Consider the following 22,519-nt stretch of genomic DNA (forward strand, 5'->3'; position numbering starts at 1 on the left):
CAAAATTATAAAGAAATGAAACATCATGTTTAAAAAATTGCTACCAAAGCTAACAAATATTTTGAAAATCCCTATCTAAATATAATTTACCAATAGACTGACGTCTTCATATACTGAAAGACAACCAACCATGTGAAGCAGTCAAGTAATTCAGTTTCAGTTATACTTTCTCAATGAGGCATCACTGCATTCAAACAAATCCATAATTGCTGCATCTCATTTGCTATACCGGAATTTGAACCCAGACCCCTACAGACACTGAACTGGCAGATGAGTGTCGTGACCATTTTTAGCCTTTTAACTGCGCTAAACGTAGGGAAAAACGTAAGGTAAACAAGAATGTCTTCTTGAATGCAGAAAGTAAACAAACTGCAAAAGAATATAAAAGATGTGATGTATGGTGATGCTAAATTAAGAGCTATGACAAATGATGAAATTTCAGAGTTTGGGTGTTTTTTTTATACTGTCTCTGCCAAAGGTTGAATCTAAAAAAAAAATAACTGATTATAAAGTTTAATAACTGATTATAAAGTTTCAAACAGCCATGTAACCCCTTCATGTACTGAAAGACAACCAACCAGTTTGAGGCAGTCATTTCCACAGGTGTGGTGGCGTTCTTCACGGCTGGTATCTCTTCCAAGGTCTGAGCTGGCATCTCTGCAACACAGTATGTAGAATGTCTCTGTGACTGTGGCAGTACCAGTGTAACAAATGCGAGTCATTTCTTCCGGCAAGAAGAGTTGGCGCTGACAATCACAACATTTAAAACTGGCAATAAAGCAAAAATGTAACAACTGGGAGTTTTCTTCCTTCAGTAAAAAAAACAGTTGGCGCTGACAGAAAATCAAAAGTTAGGAGAAAGGAAATTTGAGCCCTGCTGGACTCTACACCAGTGGGTCATAGTATAAAAATGGTTAACAGTTTAAGGTTGCATAGCCTTTTACAGCCATTATACGTAATTCATCATATCCACTGTGTCTAGGGTTCAATATACGAAAGGCTGCTGGCCCAATCCTCTCCTTCCGCCATTTAAACATTCCCCTACCAAGTCACATACCCATTCACACTTGGTGGGGTGAGGAAAATTGTAGTGAAGCATACTTCCCAATGTTACACAATACCAGGCCGGAACGATGGATCAGATCCTGACCACTGGATCAGAAGTCCAGTGCCTTACAGATTCAGTGCCTCCAAAGTTCACACACACACACACACACACACACACAAACCATGTAGTATGTGAAAAATAAAAATTTTAAGTTCAAAACTGACTAGCTCACCTGCAACAGGAACAGCCTCGATGTAGCAACTGGGGGACTGTGAAGATGACTGGCCGTCAACAACCTGCCCACCCTCAGCCTGGTTCTCCACCAGTCGCATGCCCTGCTGGGCAGCCGGACCCAACGACTGGACATCCACTGTGATCAGGTCCACCAAGATGTCTGCAACCAGTTCATGATGGTATCATTATCTTGTATGTTGTGTGTGTGTGTGTGTGTGGGGGGGGGGGGTTGCAGTGGACATCCACTGTAATCAGGTCTACCATGATGTCTGCAACCAGTTCATGATGGTATCACTCTCTTGTGCCTGTGCCTCTGTGTGTGTGTGTGTGTGTGTGTGTGCGTGTGTGTGTGTGTTGTGTGAGGGAGAGGTGTGTGTGTGTGTATATGTCTGCAACCAGTTCCTGATGGCATCATTCTCTTATGTTTGTGTATGTGTGTGTGTGTGTGTGTGTGTGTGTGTGTGTGTGTGTGCGCGCGCGCGCGCGTGTGTGTGTTGAGGTGGTGCTGCAGTGGACATCCACTGTAATCAGGTCCACCAGGATGTCTGCACCCAGTTCATGATGGTATCACTCTCTTGCGTGCGTGTGTGCATGCGTGTGTGTGCGTGTGCATGCATGTGTTTGTGTGTATTGTGTGATGGAGGTGTGTGTGTGTGTGAGTATATGTCTGCAACCAGTTCCTGATGGTATCATTCTCTTGTGCATGTACATGCATAAGCGTTTGTGTGTGTTGTATGCAGGTGGGGGGAGGGTGTGTGTGTGTGTGACTGTGAAAAGGGGAAGAGGACGAGTGGGGAGTGTGTGGGGGATGTCTGTGTGAATACCACTATGTGTGTGTGTGCAGTGTGTATGTCGGAGAAAGGGGGAGGGATATGTGCATGCGTGTACCTGTTTTACACGCCAAAGGTGTATGCACATCAACAAACTAGTAGCATAACTTGCCCAATTTAGCTGTGCCTTTAAAAAACAATTTTTGATGTATATACAAAATGACAACAATAAGAAAAGAAATCAAAAAGACCATTAAGATGGATTTATCATTGTGAAGGGTCAAGAGAATCAACTTTTTAAATGTTCTCAAAATATTCATTTAACTAGGTAGACTAGACAACTTTCTTGATAAAAGCGTTCTGAAAAGATACGTACAAGAGCTGATGAGACAAAAACAAGAGACACACCAGGATCCACCACTTTCCACATTTCATCTCTCCACACACATGGAGTCCCTTTTGTATTCAGTTGTTCTTTTTAACAAGGAACATTCATGAGAAAAGCAAACAAACACAACAGGCCGAAGATATACAAGGTAGATAACTCATCATGCTAAAATACGGAAACTCACAAGCCATTTTTTAATCACGAGCATAAAAAAACAAAAACAATAATAATAAAAAATAAAAACGTATAAAAAATTCTGGTCAAAGGGACGCAACTGAGAAAAATTGGAGGCATTCACGAACAGAAGATTGTACCCCTTTGACACACACTGCTTTCCAAACTACTGTCAAACATGCTGAGGGGAAGTAAATGTTTCAGGGACCAACATTCTGGTCCTACACAGCCTGCGATATATGCATGTACATGTCAGTAAGCAGATTCATATCCAAATGCACAAAGCAAAAACACAAAAACTACACATGTACATTCTGTTTGTTTTTTCGGTCTGGTCCCGATTCATCATTCTGGTTGTTGGACCATTCAACTGTGTATGAACAACCATGGAAGGGACAAAACTCTTCATAATATTCTGGCAACTTACTCATGAAGTTTCAGCGCAATTTAACTTTTTTTTCCTCTGTTTTGTTTTTCATCATAGCTAAAAGTTGTATTTCACCATTTGGCAAGTATGAAACACATTATTCAAAGATGATCACAGTGCTTTTGACTCAGTGACAGGCTGTAAAAATTACTGCTGAAAGGGTTAATCTATAATCAGGTTAGGTTGTATGGGCTATAACAGTGCTGAAAGGGTTTAACTATAATCAGATATGTTGCATGGACTGTAACACTCAGTGCTGAAAGAGTTAAACTATAATCAGGTAAGGTTGCATGGGCTGTAACACTCAGTGGAGAAAAAGGTTAAACTATAATCCGGTAAGTTTACATGGACTGTAACACTCAGTGCAGAAAGGGTTAAAACTATACTCAAGTAAGGTTGCAGAGACAAAAACACTCAGTGGTAAAAGGTTTAAACTGTAATCGGTTTAGGTTGCATGGACTATAGTACTCAGAAATGAAAAAGTTAAACTATAATCGTTTGAGGCTGCATGGGCTATAACAGTGCTGAAAGGGTTAAACTATAACCGGGTAAAGTTGCATGGGCTATAACACTCATTGCTGAAAGGGTTTAACTATAATTGGGTATGGCTGCATGGGCTATAACACTCAGTGCAAAAAAGTTCAACAATGATCAGGTAAGTTTGCATAGGCTGAAATGCTGAAAGGCTTAAACTAAGGTCAACTCACCCACAGCATTCCTGACATGGGCGATCATGGTGGTGGTGGTCTCCCCTACTGCAGACAGCTGATACAGTGCCTCCAATGTGTGCACAATGAGTTGAATGTCTGGCGCCACGAGCAGCTGAACGATGCGATTGTACGTTCCCTTCTCCAGAAATTCGTTCAAGATTGGCTCGTTGGCATCCAACTGACACAGCTTGTTCAACATTTCCAGGGCTGCAATGATACAGAGACACTGTTTGTTTTTTTCCCGCCATTCGTGGGCTGTGACTCCCACCTTCACTTCATCATGTCATGCTCTGTTTTCAGATGTGTGAATGCTGGGTATGTTATGTCTCCATTCCCCACCAAACACTGACATGGATTACAAGATCTTTAATGTGCGTATTTGAGCTCCTGAATGTGTAAATTATGCAAAAAGGCAGTTCAGGCACTTGCAGGTGTGCACATATGTTAACCTTGGAGACTGGAAAAAATATCCACCCTAAACAACCAGATGAAGCCAGGATTCAAACTCAAAGCCAGGACCCTAGGATCGAAAGTCCAGTGCTCTAACCACTTGGCTTCATGCCCATGACAGGAATGAGCCAGAAAGAAATGTACAATATCTTCATTACTACACATACATGATATACCACATGCACAATGACACACAGGAACACACATCCACAAATACATGCATGCACATGTACTTCAGTTTTACTGCACCCTGTCTACAAAGGTTTTCTTGAGCAAAACATTTCCACAGTTCCACACACAAATGCAATTAACACTTTCTCTTTTACTGTCTCAATGTCTGTGAGCGCCTGTGCATTTGTCATCTGTGAGAGAGAAATTAGCAAGCCTCACAGAAAACCCGGAACAGAAAAAAGGTAAACAATGTTTTATATTAGCAATAGTATTACAATTCAGAAAAAAGGCATGTGGTAAGGTAAATAATGTTTTATATTAGCAAGATATTATAATTTGTTTCCTGTAAAGGGCTTCATGTACACCAGCTAATCCCCACACACGAATACATCTGGCAAGTGCAAATGAAAACTGTGTCACTAAATAGAAACAAAGCAAATGCTTGAAGCAAAACTCAATACCAGTCATGAGTGCGTACAGGAACAGACAACACAGTAAACATCAACTTGAACTGATAAAAAAATCCTTCTCATTTTCTTCTTCCAACGACTCTCGGCATGTGGTCTTACCTCTGAGTATGACCAACTTGTCCTCATCCACTATGGATTTCTGGATCAAGTTCATCACAAGCTGTGTAGATGTATCCTCCACAGACTGAAGCACCATCTGTCACACACACACATGTGGTCAGCATCACCATCATCATGGTCACAACAACAACGACGTCAACAAAGTTCAATGAAAATAACAACATCCAACAAAAATTTTCCACAATCAACAGCAATAATCAATAACAACCAACTGATATTCATAAAGTGGTTTGGAAAGATGAGGTAAAAGACAACAACAAAAGAACATTTGTACAAAAATGAAAACTCGCAGGTGGAAACAAACTGTTCAACAAAATAAAGAAACCATTCATACTATACGAGACATTTTTAAGGCTGGCTTACAGACTATATTCTGACAACCACTAATCTCAAGTCTTAATGCACAAGAAAAGTTTATACCTCTACAAAGACAGTATGCCAAAGTATATGTGTGCATGATATAACAACTTATAAAAAAATACTGCTGAATAGCCCATTGCTGTTATATGTCTATCTTCTAATTATTTTATGCATAAACTGTGATTATTGCATAATTATGTATGGCTGTAATTACTGTATGTATGGTTTACTGTAAAATTTGAAAATGTTTCGCCTACTGTAATTACTCTGTAATTACTGCCATGTGTACAACTGATTATTTTATGTGTGGTCAACGGTTATCGGCTGTAGTTGCTTTTGTTTTCTCCGCATAGGCGGACAGCAGTTTGCACAGGACAGGAATATCAGACCCCTGCCAGAGTCTGCACTAGTTGGGTCACGGTTAAGTATGTGTAATTAAAATAAGCATTCAGCATTTTATGTATACATACTGAATGACTTTATTCTTGTGTTTTGTTATGTGTTTTACACCAGAAACTTAGTTCTCTTTGGAGATAATACAGTATTTCATATTCTGCATATGTCACTTTTTGCCCTGCCCATTTTTCTCACTGCTCTCACACAGGCATTGGTCAAGGATTTTACATACAACAGTTTCAGTTTCAAGGAGGCTTCAAAGCTGCAGACTGATCCATATATTCTACATCACATCTGCTGAAAACAAATGAGAGAGACACAGAGAGAGTGATAAGAGAAAAGGGGAGGCAGAGTCTCATGTTCCCATGAACCCAACATACAGCAGCAGGTACAGGTAACAAAGCCAACATCCAACAGGTAAAGGTAACACACCTGAGCTGCCAGATTGCTCAGAGTGTCCAGAGACAGCTGGCGCAGACTGCCGTACGAACAATGCACACACAGCATCAGGAACCTGAAACACACCACATAAAGAAAAATGATGCACAGGCAAACTGTGATGAAATGGCTCCATAATGAGGGTTATCGAAAACCAAGACGGTGTATTTGTATTTGTATTTTTATTTCTTTTTATCACAACAGATTTCTCTGTGTGAAATTCGGGCTGCTCTCCCCAGGGAGAGCGCGTCGCTATACTACAGCGCCACCCATTTTTTTTGTATTTTTTCCTGCGTGCAGTTTTATTTGTTTTTCCTATCGAAGTGGATTTTTCTACAGAATTTTGCCAGGAACAACCCTTTTGTTGCTGTGGGTTCTTTTACGTGCGCTAAGAGCATGCTGCACACGGGACCTCGGTTTATCGTCTCATCCGAATGACTAGCGTCCAGACCACCACTCAAGGTCTAGTGGAGGGGGAGAAAATATCGGCGGCTGAGCCGTGATTCGAACCAGTGCGCTCAGATTCTCTCTCGCTTCCTAGGCGGATGCGTTACCTCTAGGCCATCACTCCATGTTCTACACACTGGTACTTCAAGCCTACTCACCACACATCCCTGAATGCACAATGTGATATGATGCCATGAGTACTGAACACTGCCATAAAAGACAGGTCTCTGGACACACGACACTATGTTTCTCAAATGTCTGAAAACGCTGAATGTCTTGTGAGATCCTCTGTGCTTCTGTCCTTGAAATCTTCCCTACAACATGTGGGTTAAACACACATCAACAATCATGCACAATTATATACCTGGACGGGTTAAACACAAACCCAACAAAAATGTGCAAGGATAATATCTGGATAGGTTAAACACACACCAACAATAATGCAGAGATAATACCTGGATGGTTTAAACACACACCAACAATAATGCAGAGATAATACCTGGATGGATTAAACACACACAAACAATAATGCAGGGGTAATACCTGGATGGGTTAAACACACACCAACAATAATGCAGAGATAATACCTGGATGGTTTAAACACACACCAACAATAATGCAGAGATAATACCTGGATGGATTAAACACACACAAACAATAATGCAGGGGTAATACCTGGATGGGTTAAACACACACCAACAATAATGAAGAGATAACACCTGGATGGGTTAAACACACACCAACAATATTGCAGCCATTTACCTGAACACCAGACGGTTGGAGGCCAAGAGCTGTTGGTTGATATCCTCAAAGGACAGGTTACGGATCAGCACTGCCACCTGTGGCACACAGCATGGCTTGCTGACAACACACTAACATGTCACTGAGGTTTTATACTCGTGCATCATACCGCACACACAGACATCAACAGATCATATGTGTGTGTTTGTGTGTGTGTGTGTGTGTGTGTGTGTGTTTAGTGTGGTGTGGTGTGGTGTGGCGTGGTGTGGTGTGGTGTGGCATGGTGTTGTATGTGGTGTGCTGTGTGGTATGGTGTGGTGCCGTATTGTGTTTTGAGTGTGTGCAAGTGTGCTTGTGTGTGTATAGGTTGTCTGTGTTAACAATGAAATATCAATCTAAAACATATATCAATATAATTGACAACCATAATATAACACTGCCATCATGTACACAGATATATCAACAACAAAATTTCAAGAGCAGATTTCTCTTTGAACACATACAACCACACTGTACCAAAAGCTGTGTAAGAAAATGTGTATCAAGTATGCATGCAAGCTGCATGTAATTTGCTTGCATGTGCACACACAAACATGCACACACAACACACACATTAAGAAACTGCCCTTGCTTCTATGCATTTGGATTTCACATTCCATATCTTTTCAGGTGATCATCTTACCTGGGTGACTCTCTGTCCTTCAGCATCTTTCAGGCCCATGTACCTGCCCAGGTTCAACACCTCACTGCCTGCTGTCTCCTCTGTCAACACAGAGTCAGAGTTTCAGTTTCAATGAGATGTCAGAGTGTGTGGACTGATCCATATACTTTACTATACCACACCTGCTATTTATTAAAATAAATCAGAAGGCAGCAGATGCCTGACTTTTGCATAAACTAAACGCACCGATTAGGCCCTGAGAGCCTATCCTAGGTTGGTGTAAAATATTAACACAAAGTCATCATTAGTGGTCCGTCACAGTGCATTGTGATGCACAACCACACACACACACACACAGACACAAACACACACCCCAAAAATACCTGCCACTTGGTTTATGTGTCTATTTTCAGCATTGCCACAAACTAAAGGATTTAGAATAGTGGGAGGAAGTTCCAAATTGCTGAACGTTCATCTTTTCTGGTGTTATAGTCATTCTATGATTCATCCTAAAACTGTACGTTCAGTTTCTGTCAAATAACCTTGTTGACACTACCAAATTAGCTGCGTATCTGAAAATGCGTAGATAATCCGAGTTTTCATGAAAAAGGACCCATCCAGCAAACGTGGAAAAGTCAGTCTTCGGACATATAGGAAATGTTCTATCTAAAATTATGTTTAAATAACATACTTAACCGTGACCCAACTAGTGCAGACACCGGCAGGGGTCTGACATTCCTGCCTGTGCAAACTACTATCCGCCTATGCGGAGAAAACGAAACTACGGCCGATAACCTCCCAGAAGTAGGTAACCTCCCCTTTGTCCCACTGGCTAGCGCCCTCTTTTATGGAATGGCTCCACAAACTGTAGTCCCTGCTATACACTTTTTACTTCATACAGTCACACAATAAAATATCTTGACCTAGACAAATGTAAATGCTTTCCTTGCTAAAAACTGAGTTCAATGGCACATTATTACTAACTTCATATTCAAGCATCCAAATTTACACAAGCATGCAAGCAGAAAGGGGAAGACAGAAAAGTATATCTGTCAATTCCTGCTATCTATATTGGTGAACTGTGAACATGAACTCATCTGCTGCTGAAATTCATCAAACATACTAAACACTCCATTCTTTTTTAAGATTTGATCATGCATAAAAAGTAATCTTTTATCAGTTTCTATGCAACTTTCACATGTACAGCAGTACAGAGTGGCTATCCTTCACTTCAGTAAACCAAAAACAGCATGCAACATTACCTTTTCCAGTATCATCATTCTCAATTCTGATGCTCTTTCTGATCTCCTCATCCTTCACCACTTCAAGCCAGAACTGCAAACAAATGCAATCCACTCTAAAATGTTCACCAAAGTATAACTATAACTATTATAGTTCACAGCATTTCACTTGGTAACAAATAAATTATCAATATAATTCAATAAAACTGGTAAAAACAATATGAAAAAATACCAATATCATTCCTGATACTTGTACCAGTTTTGTATTAACTGTATTACTCAAATTCTCTTTAGAAACAATTCAAACTCCACACAATAATAACAATGCCAACAATCATGTGTTTGTACATGTGTGCGTGTGATTTTGTGTATGTATGTGTGTGTGTGTGTGTGTGTGTGTGTGTGTGTGTGTGCTTGTGTATGTGTGTGTGTGTTACTGGCTTGAAATAGCATGGACTGGTGTGGCATTGTGTATGTTGTGCATGTGTGGATGTTTATCAGCATGCACTCAATTCTGTACTCATATTCAGCTCTGACCTTTTTGCCTGTAGTGTTGTATCACATTTTCTTCTAGCAACATGTGTGCATCTGTTTATCACTTCATGTTTGAACGTTTCATGGTGTCTCAGTTCCTGCCACACATCAAAACAAATTCCTGGTGCATTTTATTCATGCCCTTGGTAAAATTAAGTACCTGTGTGTTACTGATTTTACCAAATGATAATGCAAACCGCTACCACTTACTTGTGAAAAGTCACGTTTTGACTCCCCACTATTCCAGTTGTATGTCATCACAGGCTCCATAGAAGCTGGTCCTGAAAAAAATCGAATGCATCTATTTGCATCACAAACACACACATCATGTTTCATAAATGTGGTTAAAACAGACAGACATGCAGACATTGTCTCCTCTGCCTTTCCAAGTGCCTTCTTTTAATTAAAGAACAATGACACTGTTTACACATAAATATAATACACAGAGAGAGAGAGATCCAGATCGAGATCAAAAGCCAAGTATAGGGTTGTTTTTTTTTTTTTTATTGTGATCCAGATTTTGACTGACGATTGTTCTTTGAAAATGTTAGTTCCAAGCAACTCTAAACCAAAGGTGATGATGTTCTGCACACTACCTGATGTTCCATGCACATAAAGGAATTGATGACGAATGTAAGCATGGGTGAGGATGTGTAACTTTAAAAGTCACTGAGATAGTGTAAAAGTCATTATAACAGGAATCAATGGGGGCAAGGAAGGCAGTTGCTTACCTTCCTCAAAGATGCCCACAGTGATATAAGGAAGGGGTTTGGGGAGAGGGGGTGACAATGAAGAGAGTTGCCTAACTTCTTCAAAGATGCCCACAGCGAAGAAAAGAAAGGAGTGGGACGGGGGAAGGGGGGCGCATGGGAGGGGTGGGGGGGAGTTGCCCAACCTTCCTACAAGATGCCCACAGTGAAGGAAAGAAAGGAGTGGGATGAGTGGGGTGGGGGTGGGGGGAACAAGGGGAGGAGTTGTCTGACCTTCCTCAAAGATGCCCACAGTGAAGGAAAGAAAGAAGTGGGAAGTGGTGGGAGGGGGGCGGGGGGACAAGGAGGGGAATTGTCTGCCCTTCCTCAAAGATGCCCACAGTGAAGGAAAGAAAGAAGTGGGAAGTGGTGGGAGGGGGGCGGGGGGACAAGGAGGGGAATTGTCTGCCCTTCCTCAAACATGCCAACAGTGAAGGAAAGAAAGGAGTGGGATGAGGGAGGGGGAGGGGAGGGGAGGCAAGGGGGGGGAGATGTCTGACCTTCCTCAAAGATGCCCACGGCAGCCATCAGGAGGGACACCAAGCGAGCAGCCTTGTTCAGCACCAGCCCCTGACGCTGCTGGGCCGACAGCACCAGACACACATTGAGGGCAAAGTCCACCTCGTTGGCCAGCCCCGACCGCAGCGACAGCTCCAGCTTCTCGTAGCTCCCAACGTGGGCCAGGTCTGTCGACAGTTTGTTGGCTTCCCGCTCAGCATCTGCAGGAGGGTTGCAGGGCACGGGGTGGGAGGGAAAAAAATGACAGGTGAAATACATTTTCAAAATCCTCTCTAAGACAAACCTTGTATTGAAGTTGTAAGAAGACTATCAAAGAAAAAAAGTGACAGAGAAAATAATCATCTTTTATTTCATACTGGTCATTTAGGCTAGGTTCTTCATTGGTGATTTCAAATGAGCTCAGGTTTATTTATGAGCAGATAAAAAAAATACTGAAGCAGAGCATGAAAGTGGTTGAACAAACACCACTGCAACAATCTTAATGCTGCATGCTGTGTTATCAAACAGCTATATATACAGAGCACTTTTAATCAATATATAACCACTTGGGTCAATATAAAACCACATTGATCAATATAAAACAAGCTTTTCAATCAAAATAAAACACACAAGACCACTACCCCACCCCTAAAAGCGTTGCCCAGCCATCAGAGGCAATATAATATGTCCCTCACCAATCACTCTGTGCTGACTGTAGTTGTAGGACAAGGGAATGGTTTCCAGAGGGAGGCACACTTTTTTCCTGGAGGGTCCATCTGCTATGTCTTCAGGGTTCAATCCCCAAAACTTCACCTTCTCATACAGGTTCAGATATCTGTAATGGTAACATGTCATACTTCAATTTGTTTTCTTGCTTTGTTTTGCTAAATTTTGTTCAAGTTCATTTCCCACCTTTTTTTTTCAAATTTATTTTAGAAATTATCAAATATCTGGATTTTATTAAAGTAAATGTGGTGTGTGTGTATGTGTGTGTGTGTGTTCGTGTGTGTGTGTGTGTGCACGCATGTGTGCACATGTGTGTGCGTGCTTTAATCCACTGTGTATTACTTTACAAAAAATATTCAAGTCGTAAAAGAAAAAAATTATCAACCAACCTGATGTAGGCAAACTTCAAAGCTTGTGCGCCATTGGAACAGGCAGCTGGAATCTTGAACTCTTCCAGAATGTCATCCCATAGCATCAAGTCATTTACCTGTCAGTTTCCACACACACTGACATCAGTGAAAAGCAGACGTGCATAGATAAATAAATGCAAGCACACACACAGTGAGACGAAAGCATGCAAATGCACACACACAGTCAGTGAGATGTACACACACACACACTCAAACATACTCACACACAAAGAGGAGTTACATATGAACACACACACACACACACACACACACACACACACAAGCTCACACACACATATATTAATAACACAATACACACAGAGTAACAAGTATACACACACACAGACAGACACACAGAGACAAGTATGCACATACAAACCCATATCTATATTATATACATACACACTCTTGTTAAAATAAATGATTCTGAGAACTGACACGCCTCCAGAGATATATTTTTGGAATCTTCCAATGAATGGCAGATGGTTCTCCACTTTCCAAAGTTACACTACAGTGAGTACACAGATGCTTTTACTTTGACTTTCACAGTTTCAGTTCTTTTTATGCTCCAAGTACCATGACTAAATTCAGTGATATATCATATGACTATCACGTATTATGAGTAACAAACTAACATTTTTGTGTCACCTGCAAAACAGGATTTAAATCAAGGAAGAGTCAGATTTCCAAACAATCTAAGAGTCATTGTAGTAAAAACAAGGTAAATGGCTTTCAAATAGCTGACCAAAACATTTATTTAAAAAATCTTAAACCAAATCAAATATTATATGTATATATATATATATATATATATATATATATAATTCATATTATCTTCTTACCTTTTTCCATCCACCTAAGTCAACGACACGCCTGTACAAGCGATAAAGATCTATTTCCGTGCCTCCAATCACTGGTACCCGATCAAAGGGCGTTCTGGAAAAGAATAATCAAAATAACATGAGATCTACTTCCAGTTCTACATTAACAATTCAATCAACAACAACAACAACAAACAAGAGAGGCAAGGCCTTCAAGACTCACTTGTGATACACTTTTTAAAAAATCCAAGCTTTTTATGTATTGAGTATAATTTCAAAATGTAATGTTTAAGATGAGAAAGATTAGTTTAAAGCAAATTAAGTCCCCTAGCATTAATTACAGAGTAATTTCCCCTTTTTACTATCTGCACCAAAAACGTTTGCAAAATAAATAAAACTTCCATGCTTAGCAAAAGAAGTTCCTGTTTGAACAAAAAATGATAATAATGACTGCTCTTGTTGTTGGGTCAGAATATCAGATCAAAGTGCCAAGTTTAGAGAATATAAAAAATATAAATATAACAGTAAATGCAGTTTGCATATAATTAGGCTTCATTTTTTATTTTTTTTGTGCCCATCCCAGAGGTGCAATATTGTTTTAAACAAGATGACTGGAAAGAACTGAATTTTTCCTATTTTTATGCCTAATTTGGTGTCAACTGACAAAGTATTTGCAGAGAAGATGTCAATGTTAAAGTTTACCATGGACACACAGACACACACACACACACAGAGACAACCGAACACCGGGTTAAAACATAGACTCACTTTGTTTACACAAGTGAGTCAAAAATCAGGCATCCCTCTGAAGGAGCTAAACTAAACTGCATTATTAGTAATCCAGAGTCGAATTCAAACAGTTATGAATTATAGTAATTTACATTGACTGAAATGGTATCACAGAATAATGGAACTTGGAAGAGTAAAGCGCAAATGCATGAGCCTGTGACCAGAGACTGCCGACTGGATGGTGCTGATTGCTGAACCTGGACAATATAAATTCATGCTAAGCTCTACATGTGATCTTGAACAATGTCAAAATGTGTGTGTGTGTGTGTGTGTGTGTGTGTGTGTGTGTGTGTATTTTATTATGAATGAAAGTTCAATGAGCTAGAAAGAGAGGGAAAGAGTCTCAGGGCCATAGATAAACAGAGACATGACTAGGTGACTCCCAGTGACAAATTTTTTTTGTCAATGGAAAGTTTGCAGCCAGGGTCCACAGGTCACTTATATAATACAATGTCTAAATACAAAAACGAAGTAAAATAAATGGGCTGCAGTGCAACTCCTATGTCCTCTCGTTTCTATGAGCATTTGATGTGTACATCCTGACCATGCTGTGTAAGTTCATGTTTCCATAACCTACTAAACACTGACATGGGCTCCTTTTAAGTGCAGGTTTGATCTTCTGCATGTGCGCACACATACAACAAGTTTTTCGGGCCAGCATAGTAGCAGGACTGAACAAAACACAAATGCTGACTCAGTAGAGTGGAAAAACCTCTTCCCTGGATCCACCAAGCAAAGCACAATATTCAAACCTCAGACTTCACAGATCCATATATGACAAATTGTACACCCATCCACTCATACAGCCAGTGTACCCATTGACCAGAGTCCTCATACAAAGACTCAACTGTGAGAGATTCATTTACATTCATTCACTTCCCTCAGAACTGCTACAGAGTACTACAGAGTAACCGGTAACTTCTTACACTATAGTATACAGTAGTATACCTGAATAAAAAATAAAAAAAATTTTCAATATGTGGTTTTGAACAATGTGATCCATTCATTTGTGTGAGTCTGCACATTGAAAGCATCATGAGAGACTGAGACATAAACAGACACAGAGGCAGACAGATATCTGTTCTGAAAGAAACTATCTTAACAACCAAATGATTGCAAAGACTATGTCGGCTGATGCTCCTCACACTGATTTTAACAGCATGGTGATGGTATACCTTCCATGCTAATAATCACTAAAAGGACGAGGTCAACTTAGTTTACTAGATTCAGTTGTCATCAATAATTGTCAAAACATGTTAATTAATAAAGACATTCATACAATATGTCCTGATGTATCTTTTGCGTGTGTGTGTGTGTGTGTGTGTGTGTGTGTGTGTGTGTGTGTGTGTGTGTGACTATGTGTGTTGTCTGTCTGAGTGTGTCTGTGTGTGTCACTATGTGTCACTCTGTGTGTGTGTGTGTGTGTGTGTGTGTGTGTGTGTGTGTGTGTGTGTGTGTGTGTGTGTAGGTGTGGTATAGAAAAGCAGTTTTTAGATTTGGGAAACTTTGAGACACCACATCAAAATCACCCAAAGAATGGATGACACAAAAAATTAAATGAAACTGTGTGGAAAGTTCAAATGCCTGAAAACAGCATTTGTGCAGTTGCTTAGTATACACTGTGACTTTTTCAAAATTTAAGTGGGTTACATGTGGGTTTTTTTGTTAAGATTCATTTTGAGCATCTCAGAGAACTTCTGATTGTTTTAATACTTGCCATAAAGGACAGATTTTTTTTCCAGTTTACAGGTCAATATCTCTGTGCAAATCCACTAGAAATACTGCCTTAAGTAATGTTAATCCCCTTTGTGTGTAAATTGTGTATATCACTATATGTATGCACAAACAAGATCAGATATGAGCACACATTAAAGATCCTGTAATCCACATCAGCATTTGATAGATTTTGGAAATTTTCATTTGAATTAAAGAGATCAATGGTAAATTATATAATTAAATCAGCTGAATGAACTTGATGAAGTGGCAAATGTCAGGGGCTGATAAATGGAAGGTCATTGATTCAAAATCTATCACTGTATCAGTCACATAAAAACAACCATAAAGAAATCATCATTGTACTATTTGTTGGCTCTTTCAGCCAATGTCCAGTTCCTGCCCAGAGGTAAGTGCTCTGAGGAGTCAAATGGTAAGACAGGAACACACAGTCAATTATCATCCATTTCACAGACTGCATCTTTTGGAGAATTTTCCTGACAAGTACTGAAGTAGTGTATCTTATGATTCATAGACTCTCAGTCTCAATGCATCTCAGTCTCAAGACTTTTTGACCCTGGACCTGAATGGATTAGAAGACTGTGACTGTGAGAGTACACCTTTCCAAGTTATTCCCAAACCTGAAATGGCTGAATGGATTTCCATAGCAGCATGATAATCTTTATCTTTAGTTATTGCACTGTGATTTTGATTATCATTAAAAAAAAAAAATTTAAAAAAAAACAAAACATTTCTAATGTGGCCTTTCAGTTTCATGACCTGCTCTCAAGGTGCCTGTTTCAAGTTCACACTTTCAAAGTTCTATGTTTGTGGTGACTTCAAGACTAAACTGATCTTCAGTGGTTGCAGATTCCAGAGACTGTCACTGGAGGGACATGGAAGCAGTCTCCATTCCAGCAAAGGCACTTCTTCAGTCTGTGACAAATTTTTCAAATCAATTCATGAAGAACTAGTGTTACTGAACACCACAAAAGTGACTCAGCAGCAATGCTGGGTCACCTCTAGTATGTGGCTGTGGACTGCCTGTGCTGGGACAATGACAGAACACATCTATCTGTGGCCATGTATGGGGTGTCTGAGGTGAGTGAAGTGAGACTACTGCTGCTGAAATAGTGCAGATGGGCCAGCAAACATAAATCTAAAAAATATTTTTAATCTAAATTTAAAATTACCTTCCAACATATACCCATCCCCCTAAAAATCAAATAAGCTGCCTAAATCAAATGGCAGAATAAAACAGCTATCAATACACAATGTACACCTACTTTACTGAGACTAACTAAGCCTGTAAGACAAGTGAACATGTGAGCTGCATCCCACAATCACATAAAAAGATAGTCACACAAATTACCAGTTCTCTCTGTGTTTTCTTACATGACTGCTTTTGAATTTCTTCCTTGTCGCACATTCTCAAATCTTCCCAAAATCTTGTTATACATTTGCATTAGTCAGCAGGCCTGTGTTTCATTTGTCACACTAACAACTATTGAGTAACAGAAGGCACTCCAACACAATTATTTATACTTTACTATCTTTAATTATTAATTCAACGAGACTTTACAGTTTTCCATTTCAATTTGGCAGAAAGCATCACTGTGCTCCTTTTTCTTCTGAGCAGGACTGACTTGACAGAATCTGATAACAGACCGCTAAAGAGTTCCGTGGCAATTTTGGATCTTGCACAAGCACATCTAATTTTCACTTGAAATTGCAAGCACTGTACAATGAAGTGCCATGGTATGCATAATAATAATAAAATAACATATATATAATAAAAGTTATAAAAAGAAGCCTGCCGTTTCACAAGTTCTGCCTCCCTCAGTCACCTTTGTTGTTTGCAATTTCAGAAACCCAATCAACTTTGAGACCACAGATCATGTGTCTCTATAAGTCATGTAAGCACTGAACTTTCTAGTGCCAGCAGCAGTCTATTCTATGCTTCTGAAATTAAATATCTAACAATGAATTAAATATAACTTCAGTTGCCATCAGAACTTCTTCAAAGAAATTTTTAGCACAATTTTTTTTTAGTATGATAATCAGTCAAGTGCAAGTCTTACATATACATATATATATATATCAAACAATCCAAATTTCAATTTTATTTTTCAACTAACCCTATCCCTTAACATGATTACTGGAAAAATAAGGTTTGATAATTCTTTCTCACTCATTCTCTTTCTCACATTCCATCCCTTATTCTTTTACACACACACACACACACACACACACACACACACACACACACAAGATACATGCAGCAACACAACATATATATAAATGCACAGATGCAGACAGACAGGCAGACCGAACTGACCAGTAACAGCAATTACTACTGATACTCGTATGTAGTAATTACACTATTATTCAAGTATTTCAACTCTTTGACCAGTTTGAGGTGTTACTCATCGAATCAAAACAAGGCTTGAAATGATGCATCCATCAAGCTCCTCCTCTTCCCATCAATACTCTCCAATGGTCCAAGTCCCTCCCTGTTGTGATATCCCCCCATTTACCCTTACCTCCTTCCCCCGTGAAACACAAACTAGGCTGAAACTAGTAAAACTTTCACAACATATTTCCTTCTCTAAAAACAACAAACTTGAATATCCATCGAAACAACTCACCCGCGTGAGGCGTGAAACCTCTTCAAATCTTCCAGAAATCCCCGACGATCTTCTGTGTACGTGAAAGGGTCTTTGTTCCAAACGTTTGCCATTTTGAACACCGCCAACTTCGATCAGTCACTAAACGGTCTACGCACTGCGTTTCCAGCCGCTTTTTTTTTCTTCTTCCCTTTTTCCCTGGAAGTACGCGAAATCAATCACTGAAGCAAGCAACACGGGGAGCAGAGCAGGGTAAAACCTCGGCGGTGCTGGGGATCCCGCGAGCAGCAAACATAGGCTTCGGCGCTCCCCAAGCTATCCAGCAAGCAAATCCGACTCGCTGTCGGTGATGTCAGTGACAGTCCGTTCGTCGTACAATAAAGACAAAATAAAATCATGCTGATGGAAAACAGCGTAAAAGTATGTCGTTATCCATCAATGTGAGATCTTCTTGACACAAACACAACAGTAAATCTGGAAAATCGAAGCCAAAAACGCTGATATCTGGGTGAAACACCTACCACCGGTATCTCTCGCTTTTCGATGCTTCGACAACAGCAAAATGGCTGCCTCTACACATGTGATGGAACAGGCTAAGTCACTCTCCACTGTGCGCATCATCGAATTCCCCACCACCAGTCAGTTGAACCAGCTGATATTCCAATATTTTCAAACTTGTTAGTCACATACCATTTGATGCTCCTTCGCAATAAAAGGCTAATAATGCACGCAAGGGAAAATGTCTCTCTTTTTTCAACCAAGAACGGTAACTGTGTCAGGAAACCCCTCACCACTAGTGTGACGTCACTGTTTGGTCACCACCGCGCGTGAACGTGTGCAGTGCGCGGCTGACCTTTGTGGTCGGCCAATCCCGAAGGAGTCCCGCAACGTGCGTGCGCGCGTAAACAATGGCAAGGGTTGACTTGCTTTTCCATTCATGATGCGGTGGCGGTTCTTTTTTTTTTTTTCTTAATTTTTTATTATTTTTTTCGAGGCTTGTGGGAAGGATCGAATTTGGCGGGTGTAAAATTTTGATCAGTTGTTGATATATATGACCTTAAAACTTCCCTTTAAAAAAAATAGATATTACTCGAACTCACTTTAGGGGTGGCTGTGAAATGCGTCAAATGACAAAAAGCAGATCCATATACTGAATTCAGTCTGACATGGTACCCCATGACCATGCTTATATGTGTGTGTGTGTGTGTGTGTGTGTGTGTGTGTGTGTGTAATCTTGGTTGTCAATCCCAGCTGAGTTTAAAAACTGGACACCCCGCCATGACCTGTTGGGCTCACTGGATGATGCATGTCAAGTTGTCATGCAATTTTAAATTGAATCATTAAATCCAGGCCCAGTCACGTTGTCTTAGTTCAGTTATTCATAATGTAATGGTGAAGACACCAAAAAACAGTCTTGGTTAACCTTTTAACTGACCTTTAAAACTGTATTATTTGTATTTTGGGTGGGGGGGGGGGGGGTTAAAAAGCTCTTATGTATGCCCATGTTGGTCCCGGCAATGTACCTCAAAAGGAAGGTTGGTTTGCACATCAAGCGATAGCTGTTTCGCACTTATGAAGTGCTCATCGGGCGTGCTACCCGCTCTTACCTGCGAGCCAGAGAGAAACCACAACTCAAGCAAGGAGAATTATCGAATTGCTCGGCAGGGACGTTTTTCTTCCTGACCGTGAAGAAAATGTCTCTCAATACCCAACATGACCAAAAAAGCGAACGTCGGTGGTCAAGATCATGATGGGAATAAATCATATTGCTTTGCTCTGTGTGTGTGTGTGTGTGTGTGTGTGTGTGTGTGTGTGTGTGTGTGTGTGTCAGTGTGTGTGTGTGTTTGTTTGTTTGCCGCGGTTTGTTTGTGTGTGTGTGTGTGTGTGTGTGTAAACTCAAATGAAATGGTGATGTCCCTCACATTATCGCCTTTTTTTTTCTTCTTTTTTTCAAGCTGACTCGCAGACTTGAAGATGTACTGTCCCCAATTAAATATGATTGATATTAATGCATGTTATCAGTGTGCTCTCAGCCATGCGAATCATTGTTGTTGATATGACATATTAGAACTGAGATGCAGGCATTCCATTAAACACGTATGTACTGTGTAGACTGTAATCTGTGTGCCTAATTTGGTGTGTGTTTTTCCAGTTGGCGTTTTATTGACTGACTTTACATCATACTTTCAAATCGTTTTTCTAACGTATTGACTGACAAATGTGTGATCGAATTCATCGCTGACTCGGAGTAAAGTGTGCTTCGACTTCCCGGGAGTGGCGTTGTGTGCGTGTGTGTGTGTGTGTGTGTGTGTTATAGAGAGTGACTCGAAAGAGAGATGAGAGAGAGAGGGGGAGAGAGGGCCGGCCGTGCGCGCTCGTGCCGCGTGTGTGTATGAGTGTGCGGCGTGTGTGTGTGCGTGCCAGAGTGTGTTTCTGCCGGTCACAGTGTGAGTAGTAATAGTGGAATGATTTTTTGTCTGTTGCTTTGACGTTACCGCGTGTTTTTATTGTTGTAAGTTCAGTTATATTTTACCGTCATATCTGCTCATAACTTCCTGTATCACTGACAGACTTAATCACTCTCAAGCTGATTTCTTTGAGATACTGAGAAAAGGGTGGGGTGGGGGGGGGGGGGGGGGGTGCGGGTGTGTGTGTGTGTGGGGGGGGGGGGTATGGGGGGTCTGATTCTGACCGTGAACTTGTCTGAGGACAATGTAACACAGCATATCTGATCAGTGTAAGCTTAGAGAGATGGTGTTGTTTGTTTTTCGATGTTTTGTGTTTTACCCACCTGTCCAAATCTAAATCACGCTGCCGGAGAGAGACAGGCGGACTCGGCGGAGAGACACTAAGATATAGAGACAGAGAAAAGAGACAGAGACAGAAACAGAGACAGACGCAACATCATGGACAGTTCGGCTGTCAAGCCTGCCAGAAATAGACTTGAGTCTGCTCCGCTGTGTGCATGCACAGTATCTGGAGCGACTTGGTCCACGTGGTCTAACGGCGCGCATATTCTAAATCCAGACCACACTGAGCCTCCGCTGTGCGTTCTACGGAAGCTAGCCAACTGGGTGGTGACGTCACACAGAAGGTGATTCCTGTCTGTCCCTGTTTTGCTTCAGACGGCCCGCGACGTCGCTGCGGCAAAGCCCAAAATAGCTCCACGTGCACTTTCCACTGACGATAAAACAGTGACTCTTCGTAAGACACTCCCTCGATGTTTCCCCATGTCAGAAAAAAGGACTCACAGAGAGAGAGGGGGATAGGAATGGGTGTGCCGATGAATGGACAAATTGGTCCAGACAGGCAGGCACCAAGACAGTTGTACAGGCAAGATAGACAGGTGTATACCGACCAGCCTCTAGAAACACATATGAGAAAAGACAAAGAATCAAAGGAGATAGCATATACATGGACAGAGAGATGAGAAAGATGTGTAGTTAACTGAGAAAAACAACAACAGAACTGTGGTGCGGAACATGAAGGGCTAGATTTTGCAATCGGCCAAAATCTCCACCACCACCATAGTCTCCACAACCACTACAAAATAAATAAATTAATAAATAAAGTATTAATGACCGCAATGATAGCGAATAGCAAAAATCAGACCGCCCTCTCCGCGCACGGGACATAATTTACCTATGATTATGCATAGACCGGAACGTGCGTTGAATACCGGTGATTGTCTTCAAACTTGTGGCAACAGAAGGCTGTCAACCCTGACCAGTAGCCATGTGAATCAATGTGCACCCCCAAACGGCCCTCTCTAACGTGCTCTTCATGCACAGAAGCACACAGTTCACTGGAGGTCGCGTATTCCTCACCACGAAACAGCATCAAATCATGCTAAATATTGATTCCTTCCCCTTCATTTCCCAGTTGTGATTTAAAAAACATAAAAACCGTAACGAAAATAAACACACTGGGTCTCGATCCAGAAAATGATCACTACACGAATCTTTGTTTTTCTGTAACCGCAGCTTGTCAGTTCACGAAATTTCAGGCGGGGAAATTCATCCATGTTTTCTCTGGATGCTACCATGCAAGTAGTTGATTTGCTCCATCTCCCAGTGGCGAACAAACCTTTCAAGGTTCTCTGGATCTGAACACTGATCCCGGAACTACCATCCCGCCTGAATCACTGGCTCCCCGGCGGTCTATTGTTACAGACACTGACTTCCATGAGATTTCAAGAAAACCTTCCCACAACTGTGACGGTCGTCCTGCTGACATCAGTGCAACTTAAATGTGTGCAGACACAACAAACGAAACTGGGCATAAATAAGCCACTGATGCTTGATAGATGCCCTTCCCATACTTTTTGTGTTTATGTGCTTATGCAATGTTGTTTCTTTGAATAAAAATCATTTAAAGTAAACTGGGTGAAAGCATAAGCTCTCTGG

At 40.8% G+C, this 22,519-nt stretch overlaps 1 protein-coding gene across 1 annotated transcript in view; it reads right to left on the bottom strand.

The window, feature by feature from the left end:
* LOC143297742 (uncharacterized) overlaps positions 1-18,861 on the bottom strand; it is a 36,096-nt gene extending 17,235 nt beyond the window's left edge. The window contains exons 1-14 of the mRNA XM_076610194.1: positions 18,135-18,861; positions 13,006-13,099; positions 12,143-12,240; positions 11,723-11,862; positions 11,030-11,248; positions 9,991-10,061; positions 9,268-9,340; positions 8,027-8,106; positions 7,366-7,442; positions 6,151-6,232; positions 4,942-5,038; positions 3,749-3,958; positions 1,281-1,442; positions 579-657 (exon numbers count right to left, since the gene is read on the bottom strand). Of these exons, the coding sequence (XP_076466309.1) occupies positions 579-657; positions 1,281-1,442; positions 3,749-3,958; positions 4,942-5,038; positions 6,151-6,232; positions 7,366-7,442; positions 8,027-8,106; positions 9,268-9,340; positions 9,991-10,061; positions 11,030-11,248; positions 11,723-11,862; positions 12,143-12,240; positions 13,006-13,099; positions 18,135-18,226 (1,574 nt within the window). The 5' untranslated portion in view covers positions 18,227-18,861. The remainder of the gene's footprint in view (positions 1-578; positions 658-1,280; positions 1,443-3,748; positions 3,959-4,941; positions 5,039-6,150; positions 6,233-7,365; positions 7,443-8,026; positions 8,107-9,267; positions 9,341-9,990; positions 10,062-11,029; positions 11,249-11,722; positions 11,863-12,142; positions 12,241-13,005; positions 13,100-18,134) is intronic.
* Positions 18,862-22,519: the final 3,658 nt, after the last annotated feature.

This window comes from Babylonia areolata, chromosome 23 (assembly GCF_041734735.1).
Source record: "Babylonia areolata isolate BAREFJ2019XMU chromosome 23, ASM4173473v1, whole genome shotgun sequence".
Taxonomy (NCBI): domain Eukaryota; kingdom Metazoa; phylum Mollusca; class Gastropoda; order Neogastropoda; family Buccinidae; genus Babylonia; species Babylonia areolata.